The sequence below is a fragment of the Hippocampus comes genome, unplaced genomic scaffold (genome assembly GCF_001891065.2).
Source record: "Hippocampus comes isolate QL1 unplaced genomic scaffold, H_comes_QL1_v1.1 scaffold260, whole genome shotgun sequence".
NCBI classification, from domain to species: Eukaryota; Metazoa; Chordata; class Actinopteri; order Syngnathiformes; family Syngnathidae; genus Hippocampus; species Hippocampus comes.
In genome coordinates this window covers 551,254-563,972 of record NW_017805378.1, presented here as the reverse complement: position 1 = coordinate 563,972, position 12,719 = coordinate 551,254, and the positions used below count along the sequence as shown (strand labels likewise).

The window sequence follows — 12,719 nt, the reverse complement described above, 5'->3', positions numbered from 1 at the left end:
TCGTGTCGTGGGAGAACTGTTTTCATGTGAGCCTGGAACAATGAAAATTCCCTCAGTGTATGCAGATTACAACTCTTGGATAGTCTGATAAAGAACAGTCTTTGCCCCGTTTTTGTCAGTGCTGGGAGGGGGCAAATACACAGCTGTGATGGCAAGACGAGTAAAACTTAAGTTGAACAACCAACGTTTCTGTTGTGGTGAAAGCAACTGCCGCTGTCCCGACAAATGATGTAGATGTCAAACCAGAATCTGCGGTGGACAACGCGACAGATCTAATTATCTGTTTGAGGGGAGCCAACACGTACATAGAAATGTAGCCTTTATCGCATTCACTCTCTGATGAGGCTATTTCGCGGCGTGTGTATGCAAGGCGCTTAAGACTTTGCTCAAAGCAGTCTGAACATTCCAGCGACTGTGCGGCTACTTCGGATATTTTCTGGCGTGTTCCATTTTAAGATCTGGAGGGAGCGTCTCAACAAACTGACAGGCAGACAGTGCGTTCACCTTGGGTGAAAACCAACAGACAAAAGAGAACCGCCAGGTGCTATAAATACCCAGCACGTCAGCCGCGCTCAAGTCTGAAAACAAAGAGATCTGTTGAGATGAGTTCAGAGCCTTCGACAGACGGCAGCTGCTCTGCGCAAGCTGAGGATGACGAGAGAGGAGCGTCGGCCCCGTATGTGTATTTGGAAGTGAGAGTCGCCGCTTGGAATTGAAGTGGATCTAAATGGGACAGGAGAAGTGAACCACTGTCTTTTTTCGTCAATGGACGCTACGGCTTCATGTTAACTTTCAAACGTTTGTGTGTCTGTGTTTGTGTTATTAATAGTTTTTGTTTTAGTGCACACTGCACCCTCAGCAGCCAATCAGTCTCACTTTGACCAAAAAAAGTATTTTAAAAAATTTAATTCGACAAAAAAGCAGGTCACCTTTAACCCACGCTGGTGCATGACCTGCATTACCCAGAAGCAATTGTAGCTTGCGATCAGAGCTGTTGCGATCTCTCTTTTTTCCGTTTGTTTCATCTGCATTTCACCGATGGCCAGGACAAAGAATAGGAACCTGGAGTGCCAGGAGAAACATTTTAAAATGGTACATGTGAGCTACAATAGTGATGTTCTTGCACTTAAGATGCTGCAAAATTGCGTCCCGTGCCTCCACATCACGTCTCCACTCAGGCAGGCAAAGATGTCCTTTTCACAAATTCACAAACTCTTGTATCTACTTCTTTGTCCGTTTTGTTCATGTTGGGAGGGCCGTTATGGCTGTTGCTCATCATGGCGGAAGGCTGGTTGATTGTAAAGTAGATCTTAGGTCAAAAATATGGGGCACCCCTGGAGTGGAACACTAAGTATCAAGCGGAATTTCAATGATGGATCATTGGATAAACCCTCCATCCGATGCTAATGTGTCAGCAGCAAAAAAGCATGCTTGAGGTGTAGGTCAAAGGCAAGTCGGAGCGCAGCGCAGCACTGCACTACTGTGGGAAGCTATGATGCCTGTGTTTACTCTAAAAGTTGCAGACACCAATTAGCATTTATGTCCAGCAGCATCGCCACATGGCTTCTCTGTCAGAGCATGAAACGCCGTAATAAGCATGTGTCAGGCTAGTAGCTGGCGACGTGACTTTGTAAAAAAGACTCTTACTTATTGTCCTTTTCAAAAGACTTCCTTACACCGCATGTAATATGCGACGTAAGATTTGCAACTACAGTGAACCCAAGAAGACGTTTCGATATCAAGGCACTGTTGACATAAATAGCAAAAATCCATAATTGACACCTTGGCCTAAAAAAATAAAAAAAATAAAAAATCATTTTAATTGTGGGCCACATGGTAGTTGTGGTTTCTGTCAGTGGGCTGTGACTACTGTGAAAATCATCCAGATGTATGATCACCTCATTATAGAATTATCTAGACACACTTCCCCTTAACTGCATCGAAAGTTTTATCATACAAATGGAAGAAAAACACTTACAACGGAGAGGACCATAAAGAAGCAACATCTAGCATGGACACAATACTGCAGTTGCATCAGGAGAGAAAGACAAACATTTTTTTAAAATTGTATGAGGGCCATTCAAGGGCTGCCTACAGACAGGAAATAATGCAAATTTAAAAAAATGTGATCGCTGAAATCAACCTTAACAACACCAAGATGCAGCCGGATGGCGCTAAAGTCAAACATTTAACAAGACAGCGGGGAGTGTCCATTTCCAATCTAACATTTGCCGATTGAGGGCAAGCTTAACTACGACGTAAGCGCGATGAAAACAAGTTTGACACCCCTCGTCTACTCTACCACAGTGTCACAGTCACTCCAGTCAAATGCTGCATAATGCTGCACACGTCCGCGGCTCATTCTAAGCGGCAAGGTCAGGGCTAAGTGACAACATCCCCGCTGGGGCGAACCACGCTGATTTAGCCAGCGCCAACGTCGTGTTTTCCAAACAAGGCATTACGGCACCACGAAATGCTGCGATTACACAATAATTCGCTCGCTAATTACGCAGTCACAACATGTTGCCGGCAGGCTGGCCAGGGTGGATGCGATTGTTTTATTCTTTTCATCTATGTTCAGCTTGTCCATTCCGAGGCCTGGGGCTTGAGGAGCAGCAATACGACTCATTTTAAACACTAAACCTGCATACGTCAATGCATTCATATTGAAACAGCAATGCCCCCCTCCATGGACCCGTTCCCCCACCCTTGCACTCACAAGGCCTGCGACGGAAGGATGTGGCGCGGCAGAGCGGGCTCCCCGCGCTGGGTCCGCCCAAGGGTTTTAGCCCAGCAAATGAGCACCTTGTGTAAAGCCACACGACACAGAAAGCCCAGAGTGGAATGTCCCCTGCAGCATATCATTGGGCCGCAGAAGCCATTTTGCATTCAAAGCTCTGATACTGGCGAGCATCAACAATAAGATACAAAAAAAAAAGAAACAAATATTCCAGACGGAACGGTAGATTTATAGACAAAAATGAATATTTCTTCAGGAAAAAATATTAATCCATCAGAACCTGTGAGTGCTAAATCGAGTGGATGTTGTACAGCAAAGCCTGTTGGCAAAGAAGCCACTAAAAAAAAAAAAAAAAGTTTCAGGCTAGGAACCAAACCTTCCACGTCAGGTTTGTAGAAAGCATTTAGTCACAGCAATGAATAAAATGTTTGGCTGGGTTGTCTTTAAGTCATTTCACAAAACAAAATGATTCGCCCGCAAGGCGACAACAGCTCGCTATGCATTTCAATGTCACAAGAGAGCGTCTGTCAACGGGTGAGCAAGCCCCTTAAATCTCCACCGCATCTACTTCACTGGTCAATAGAGATGACTTTATGTGCGTATTTATAACATTGATTTACCTTTTGAAACATTTTCCTTATTTTTTTTAAAGTTTGACCGATAAAAAATTCATAGCTACGATGGCTAACACATCACACATTCCAAGTCCGATAGTAGAGAAAAAGTCAAAGTCTCATCCGAGCGTGTTTAGCCAATCATGCTGCCTGGGTAAAATGACAGAGAAGTGTTTGTTTACAAGTGTTGCCATCGGAAAAAAAAAGCTCCAGCTTTTGCCACATGGAAGAATGTGCGACATTCTTTTCAATTTTCCCCGAGCATCTCCTGCTTATTTTACAGTCACAACGACAGTCCAGTTCATCAGGACAGCTAGTCGGCATTTTACCTGAGTAGTCATCGTCTAGGTCCCCTGGAAGAGAGGAGTCTGTGTCCTCGGAGGAGGCTTGGCTCCTCCAGCTGGCGTTGCCCATGCGAGAGGCCCCGTGGGAGAACCCGACTGAGCGCTCGACTGACAAGTTTTTGCCTCCTAACGGCTGTCTGCTGTTGGGACTGGCATTTTTTTTTTTAGAGCCCTGCTGAGAATTAGTCACAAACTAGCTCATCGTGATCACGCTCGCTTGACCCACTCTTCCGAGGGAAGATCCACAAATAGCTGAGGAGGAAGAGGAGGAGGGGGGTTATGAAGCGCTTAAAAGTCGTGGTTTAACAGGGCAGAAGGCCGGCGGTGCTACCACAGGTGCCACCCAGTTAGCTGGCGTGGGGACGCACACTGTGGCGGGGATGGTAAAAGGCCACCCGCCCGCGGACGGCCAGCTGTGCGGGACACAGCGAGAGCAACAGATGACTCATCTTCATCGACAAATTGTAAAAAAAGGTAGCAGTGTTGCGTTACATCCGGCGTCTTCCAAAACAATCTCGACGTCCGTGGTTCTTCGACAGAATAGGCCACCGACCGTAGTTGCCGAAGCCTCGCCGGGAGCCATCCGTGGCTAATCGATAACGGTGTCCAAGCAGAAGCCGCCCAGCGACCAGTCTTCTGTGCTCTGAACGAATCTCCGTCTGGCGTGGACAGATTCCCACCGCTTCCCGACGGATCTCCACCCTCGATTCCTCCCCTCTGCTTGCTTTCCCATACAAATCACAATAATTACAGCGCAGCTAAATCTATGCGGGGGGTGGGGGAGGCGGGGAGTGCTTTGCAGCCATCAAACCTCAAAATTGCAGCGCATCACAACTGAACTGTACAGTAGTATAAGGAAGGGGGGCGGGGGGGGCTTGTCGCGAGTGCACCCCCTGGATTGTTTTCTCTTTCGGGAAAGGGGTTCCCCGTCTGATCGCGGTTCTTCCTTTGCGCTTCCCACGATTGCACAGATTTTTAATACGACTTACTAACGTCCATCTTCAGACATGCAAAGATTTCTTAATTTAGAGTCGCATGCCTTCAGTGTTAGTACCACCTTGTGCCATAACATGCCAGGGCAGCACTGAGGTCTACTAAAAGAGACGCAGCGGAATTAACACATGAGGCAGAGATGGGCCCCAACTAATTTCCAGGCATTGTTCTCATAGAGGAGAAGGAATATAGGCTTTAATTTGGCCTGCACTCTCCAGCTTTCCTGCTTTTTGTGTTATTAAAGAATCACTGCAATGTGTAACTTGAGAGAAAGTGCAAACAAGCGCTAAGTAATACTTTTGAAATTGTGTTATCAGAAGTGTAAGTGTGTTTAAAGTAGGGCTGAAAACAGGTCCTCAGGTAATTTGAGGACCTGGGTTTGGAAAAAAAAAATGCTTGAGGCATTTTTTTTTCTTCTTCCCCGAGTAGCCGCTTTTACAGATACACTGTCAAGAAGAAAAAGACAAGCCAACCGCAGCAACAACGATGTACACTATGCATGGCAATAACACGCCGCCACCGCAGTGAGCAGGTCAAAATCAAAATAAACCTTAACTTGCCCAAATAATAGATGGACATCAATGCCTTGGTCTCCTTTTATTTTGAATTTGTTCCCGGCAGCGTGTTTTTGGCGTTGACAGATAACTTGGCCCGTCTCTCAGACTGTTTGGAGCGTTTTATTGCAAACACAAACTGTTGCTACCAACAGCAACAAACACCACGTTGTCCTGAAATAATGTTCAATCGCCCATTAAGGGCTCTTTAAAAATAAAAATAAAAAAATGACACTGACATTGTATTGTGCACAGTGCGAGCCTCAACGCAGCCTGCCAAAGTTGTAACTGATAACTTTTTAATAAATCAGGCTTATTCATTGACTGAGCTTACAATATCGCGGTCCGGACGTCCCTTTGTTTCATTAACCAAAATTCAACGGGATAGACTTATCTAAATTCTCACTAATCTTTCTACAGGAAAAAAAAAGTGGGTTGCCCCGCACAGTTCAAATTTAAGTGTATAATGTTGCTTATCTAAAATTGAAAACTAATAGGTTGATTATTATTAAGTGGATTTTTTTTTTTGTCTTCCGTATCTTTAACTGAGCAAAATATACGTTTTAATTTATTTTCCTCCGAATAGTCGATTATTCGATAGAACTTCCAGTAGGGCATCCGAATACCCAAATATTCGACCGTCGCAGTCCTAGTTTAAAGCGTGTGAGAGGGGGAAAAATCTACATAATAAAAAAAAATGAAGATTTTCTTTTTTCCCAAGATCTGTGTACCACAGATTTACACCTGTTGCAGGAGCCCCGCAATAAGCAGGTTCGCTGGAGTGGGCTCGGAAATGACTGACGCATCCGTGCTAATACGGAGTAAACTCCTGAGCTTTAAATGGCAAACATGTTCCACAAATTGGTAAGGAAGTTAGGGGACAAGCAAAATAGGAAGTGGCCGTCTACTTCCATTGACCGCTCACAAAGAGACACAGGGGGCTAATTATAAAACATAACTCCTTGCAACGCTCAAATGCCAAAGTTGTTGTGTCACACTGGCCAACTCAGTAGGGGGGCGGCATCATTTTTTCCAAGACTGTGACAGAAGCAAAAGAGCATGAAATGCACAAACACACACTCACACAAATGATTCATTTGAATGTGTTGATTGCAAGAGACAGTCGATTCTCGGGGAATCCCCTCTGCATTTGCAATATGGCTTCCTACCGGCCATTGAGAATAAAAGCATTTTATACCTCAAAGTGTCAAAACAGGAGGAAAAAAAAATAACATTTGGGTCAGAAACCACTGTTTTTAAAGAAATCAACCCATGTTCTATTGCTGATTAATAAAGAGCGGAGCACAGCAATAAACTTGAAGCGAGCACACTGTGAATCTAATTTTGAAGAACTGTGCAAGGGAATCTTCTTTTCCTCAAAGTGATGCTATACAGCAATTATTGATAGAAGTGAGAACAGGCGTTAAGAAATACGTCCATCCTTCGCTTGCTCCCTCTTCACGAACATCCCCGTGCGTCGATTGTCCAAAACAAGACAAAAGAGTGACATGGGGGCACCGTTACCATGCTGACGTGAAAATATGTTGATCCGTGACGATGGGCTGTACGTCTCCCGTCAAGTTCCGTTAGTTCGTCTCCGCATTGATTGGCCCTCTTGGCCTGCACGCTATGGCAACCGTTTGGCATGGGGCATTTTTGGCAGCGTTTCACTACTAAGTAACTCAGAAAAAAACACATTTAGTTAACCCGATGCTGATATGGCAAATACACAATTAATACCATAGAAAACTTGCAAAACAAAACCTTGTGATCACCATAACAGTTAACTAACTGACAGCCTGCACAGAAGCTAACATTAGAACTCAACTGGTTGAGCACTCCTGGTTCAAGTCAACAAGCAATATTGTGAAGGTCCAGGGCGGATAAGATTGATTGGCGACACGGAGTCTGAATTCTGATGGGACAAAAAAGATCCATATACATACACGTACTGGAAGAAATGCGACAAAATGAAAAGAACAGAACGCTGGGAATAAATTAACATTTCATAAAACTACACTGGTAAGAACTCAATTTTTACTTTCTTCAATCATCCCCTCAGTGGGAAGCAGTGACCCAATCCTCTTTTCTGTGATATTTGATTGCTAACACTTTGGAGCAACAGGAGGATGCCTGCGGGAGCAGATAAGTGCTGATGACTTGACAATTGAGGGTTTTTTTTGTTTTGTTTTTCTGTTATTTAAGTCATCTGTCTGCGAGGCAGTGGCAAATTTTGACACCCTGTGGTTAGGATGTGACACTCTCTTCCCTTGTGTGTGCCCATCCATCTGTGTGTGCATGTGTGTGCGTGCGCATGTCTCAGAAGACAGCTGGTTGAAGTGGGGATGCGCAAAAGCAGCCGACGGGTGTAATGTTTCGCCAGCCAAAGCAAACTAACGGGACCACCCTGCGCGTTTTACTATCTTGTACTTCACATTATTACAATTGATACTAACACACAGAGAAAGCGACTCAAATCACTATGAATTGGAGTTGAGTCAAGTTGAGGCGACTAGTCACCGCAACTTCAACTCCATTCGACAATCATGACTGGACTCGAGTCAACTTTAGTCACTGAGACTTGGAGTTGAGTCGACCCAAGTCAATGAGGCTTGGATTAAAGTTGTGATGGCTTGTGACTTGGCAAAAAAGAGGAGGTAGTGAGTTAAAAACTGACTTGAGACGATGACTTGAATTGTTTTTTTATTGTATATGTCCGCATAAAAGATCGAATAAAACGAATATTTAGGCTAATAATTTTTTGGCGTGGAGGGTCTATCTATAGAGAATTATGTCTCATTCCTGTCTAGGTCTGAGAAGAGAGGCTTTAATGCAAAACTTCCTGAACTATTCTGCAAAGAGATCTTGCTGTCAAGTTTCTTTAGCGGGCTCCCTGATGAACCCAGGAACCGTTTTGGTGACCCCTGAGCTGGATAAACCGACCTCTAATATCATTAATTGACCTTACGACCTTTTTTTTTCTTCCAGACCAGATATTGCAAGCAGGACCACATTAAGATGATTTGATTGAAGACAGGATTTGATTTACGATAACCTGACGTGATTTTAAGCATTCTTGAGACTTGGAAGATTGCAAATGGAGACATTTGGAGCACGCGTGGCTTGACGAACGACCAAAAGTGCGGTGGCACGGTCGTCTTTGGGAGCATACACGTCAACGATCCAAAGCAGCCGGCCGAGCCTAAGGCTAAACCGTTAGCCGCGCGGCTAGCTCCCGTAATAAACGCCAAGGGACGCTGCGCGTTCCGAGCTTAGCTGGCTGAGTGAAAGGGAACCCGGCGACTCGCTTCGTCCTCGACGTAAAGCGAAAGTATAAGTCCGACAGTGAAAACGCCCCCAAATCTCGCAATACCGATGTGTGTTTACTTGCTTAGAAGGATGCCGGTGAAGTAGTACCCCCCAAAAAGCTAAAGCGCTAAGCTACAACCAAAAGGTACGAGGCCCGATTGAACGAGAAGAACACACAATGAAATGTTACCACGGGAGCATAGCGAGCGTCCCCGGTCTCAGAGAACCGTTACACGGCGGAGTCTTACCTTGCTTACTCTCGATTTTTCCCGACATTTTCTTCCTCTCAGTAGCCCGCACTCGGCGGTTCCGAGAAAAACGCTGGCGCTTCGCAGCTGGTTCGTCGCCGTCGCCACCGACGACGACTATTCCCTCCTTTTCCGTACACCGTAGTGTCCGTCAGACGGTTCCGGTGGGCTCAAAATGATGTATCCGACTTCCACACACATGGTGCGGGTCCAGGCAAGAGGGGTGGGGGAAGAGGCCGTTCCTTGGTCAAAGTCGGTCCGTCGCTGGGTGAGCTTACGCTGGGGTCCACGCTGCACGCGCACGCGTTGACGTCTGGTGGCCGAGCCCGTGAACTCGCTAGTGGGAAACACAACCAGCGAGAAAGCCAGCCAGCCAGCCAGTGACGATCGAGCGAGAGCCCAGACGATGTCCCAGCGACACCACGTGGCAGGAATGAGAAACGGCAATCTGTCAACAAGGAGATGGGCGTGTGTATGGAGCGCCGAGCCCGCGGAAGGAGGGCAACTTTACACCGGGCGGATATGGTGGTTTGGGGGGGATGGTGATAGTGTCGTGCAGCGGTCCCCAACCAGTGGCCCGCTGCCAACATTCCCTTTGCAGATGCGACAAAAAGTGTGGGTGATGAAACCTTTCAGGAGAAAAACTGTGAGGGTTGAAGCAGGGAACCCGCCCTAGTAGGACAATCGCAGGACACACATAGACAAACAACAACCAGACTCACACCCAGGGACAATTTTGAGTGTTCAGTTAACCAGCCGTGCTTGTTTTTGGGGTGTGAGAGAAAACCAGAGTACCCAGAGAAACACCACACTGGCACCAGGAGAACATGCATACTTCACACAGGAAGCCCTGCACCTGGAATTGAATCCACAATCTCTGCACTGTGATGCAGAGGTGCGAACTAGTCCTCCACTCTGCTGCCCATTGTTGAAACATTTCACTAAAAAAGTATGGGTGTTGAAACCTTTCACGGGAAAAAGTGGATGTTCAGACAAATAGTTTTAAAAACTTTTACCCTGGAAATGTGTGGGTGTTGAAAAACCCGGTGTGGAAACAGCACCGACAAGTATGGTTTTTGAAACCTGTCACAGAGAAAATGTGGGAGTTGGAACATTTCACACTCAAAAAGTGTGGGTGTTCAAAACCCCTTTTTTTAGTTTTGGCGGAAACCCTTTCACTCGACACATTAGTGGGCTGGCACACTGGCCACAATTGTATAGTTCTACACATACTTTTCAGACAGGCAGTATGTAATCCTTCACACCGATACATCCCCACTTGCAGTGCTGTTGATCATTGAGCGCATGCAGCTGCAATGAGCATAACGTGAAAATATTCATGAGTTTCCCGTCAAAACAGCAGTTGTGAAAAAGGCCGCCGGAGGTTGACCCATTCCGGTCTATCCTTTTTATTTTTTTTTCCTCTTTTATGAATTATTAACTCGACACTTCTTATTGCTTGAAGTGATCTAGGTCAGCTCATGAAAGCTGCGAGCGTGCGTCCAAATGCTGACACGCACGCATATACGTCACGTGTGTTGAATTAGTGTTTAGCCCAGTTGCTATTTGGTTCATATTCGACCGATGCAACCGCTTGCCTCCTTTGCTTCGCACACGGTAGGAGGCCACGCCCGTGCAAAGTGGAATACCTTCCCCGAGGCTACGATAAAGTCGCACACAGGCAAGACAATGGAGTCCTTAGCAGACTTGTCCGGGCAGGAGTGATCTGCGCTCTTTACGCTCGCTTGCTTTCTTGGATTTTCTCCACTGGCTGATTTTGGGACAAACTGATGTTTTTGTCCTTGTTCACTCACTCGTGTTGGGTTTTCAGAGTACAGTGGAGTGGGGGTAGGCGATCGGTCTGCCCTGCAAATTGCAAAATTCCGCATATGTTTGAAACCCATTTAAATGTATTGGCTTGTACAACCCCCCCCCCCCAATTATCCCCAAAACTTCAATAACATTCAGTTTGTTTTTAAACCCCCCCCCCCAAAAAAAAGTGACAGTTTATGTTTTTCACACCCCCTCAAAAAAAAGTTACGGATGGGGGCTGTGGGTAAGACTTGAAAAAAAACAACAAACATCCATGCATCCATCCATTTATCCTCACAAGGGTCGCGGGGCATGCCGGAGCCTAGCCCAGCTGTCTACAGGCAGTAGGCGGGGAAACATCCTGAACTATTTGCCAGCCAATCGCAGGGCACACATTGACCAACAAACATTCACGCTCACACTCACACCAAGGGACAATTTAGAGTGCTCCAAAACACACACAGGCAAACTCCACACAGAAAGGCCGGAGCCGGAATCGAACCCTAAACCTCTGCACTGTGAGGCTGACACGCAGAGAGAGAGAGAGAGAGAGAGAGAGAGAGAGAGAGAGAGAGAGAGAGGGGGGGGGCGGGGGGGGTTGCTCCCCCCCGCCGGTGAAACGATGAGACGTCACAGACGACGGACATATATGACATTGTGTGGGATTGGCAAAACAAACTTCTCTTTTTACGGCGTTTCTGCCTTTGCTTCCTATTTCTGACCCCACTGTAGGTTTCATGGCGAAACAACGTGACTCTGCTGCCACCTGTTGGCTATCTGCACTCATCGGCTAAACTTTCAGGCTTATTTGTCCAACTTTCAATGGGATCCAAATGCAATGTTGTATTGTTTTTTTTATTCTGTTTTCAAATCACGAGCCGTCTGAAAGTGTCAAAGTTGCCCTCAATGTAATATTGAGTCCTGCGATCGGTACACACGGTTCTACAGTAACTGTAAATCCACAACTGTGTAATTATGCGTTTGCCCACAAGGTGGTGGACAAGTACTAATTATGAGGGTGACTTGCTGGATCTCTGTTGAAGCTGGGACGGAGATGCTGCTAATGAGATGTGAAACAAGGCGGGGGTCTCCTAATGGAAAGGCGCTGTAAACGTTGGCCTCACTCTTTGTTCTTATGATGATGATTTATTGAAACAAATGCGTTGCCAGGAAGGGAGCAATGAATAGTAGCATACCCTGCTCCTTTTTTGTTTGGGTAACTTCAGTTACTTGACTTAGACTACATTGTCTGATGTTTACATTATCTACATTAGATTCTTTGTAGACTGAAAAATTCCAATGGTCTTTGATGTCTACAAAAACACGTGGTTTACATTAATGTAAGATTCCAAATTAGAAGAAGTTCTTTGATGTTAATAAAGCTGAGTGATCTGAACACTCCAAATGGTCTTTTCTTCGTTTGATTCAGTAAAGACTCTTAATGGTATTTGTAAAACAATTACATGAGATTAATTGAAGGCTCAATCGTCTTTGATGTTTACGAAACAATACATTTGTGTAACTGAAGTCTGTCTCGAATCTGCCATCATTCCCCTCAGTTTTAAAAGCCACGCCACGCCGACAACTGGCTGTCGGATTATTAGCCTTGCTCACAACTCTGTCTCCAAGTGCTTAATTTTTTTAGACGGTCTTGACATTTTTGTCTCTTCGCTTTTACCTCGTTCGTAGTAGTTTGGTTCTTGTCATGCACTCTCGGTTGACCAGCAATTTGTTTTTCTCGTTCCTTGCCTTTTGCACGTGCTTTTGGATTGTTCTCGACTTTTCCAGATTCTTTGTTACCAGCATCCTTCATGTACTTTGTCGGTCTTGCGTTTTGGTTAATAAATATCTTTTTGATCAAAACATCTTATGATTGTGCAATCCTCATTCTGTCCGGAAATCTTCCGGACAGCTGACTAGAACAATTTGTGACGAGCCAACCACAAAAAGGCAGGGCTTGTCTGGAGCGCTGAAGACAGGAGACGGGACGGCGTTTTATTTCGCTGGCGGGCATTTGTTTCCAAAAGCAAGCCGACGCTCAACTTAAAGCTCCGTTAACCTTGTACGGGGATCACGTCCTCTCGACTCGTTGGCCAGAGAGTAGC

The 12,719-nt window shown here is 45.7% G+C and overlaps 1 protein-coding gene across 10 annotated transcripts in view; it reads right to left on the bottom strand.

Moving 5' to 3' along the window:
* The window catches only part of rapgef1b (Rap guanine nucleotide exchange factor (GEF) 1b), a 158,244-nt gene that overhangs the window by 29,106 nt on the left and 116,419 nt on the right, over positions 1 to 12,719 (bottom strand). For 2 of the 10 annotated variants that reach the window (XM_019872124.1, XM_019872125.1), the window contains exon 1: positions 3,684 to 3,941. The exons of 2 other annotated variants lie outside the window; for them this stretch is intronic. In XM_019872124.1, the coding sequence (XP_019727683.1) occupies positions 3,684 to 3,768 (85 nt within the window). In that variant the 5' untranslated portion in view covers positions 3,769 to 3,941. Of the gene's footprint in view, positions 1 to 3,683; positions 3,942 to 8,802; positions 9,224 to 12,719 lie in introns of those variants that run through there. 6 more of the 10 variants (XM_019872129.1, XM_019872127.1, XM_019872128.1 and 3 more) reach the window with 5 other exon arrangements.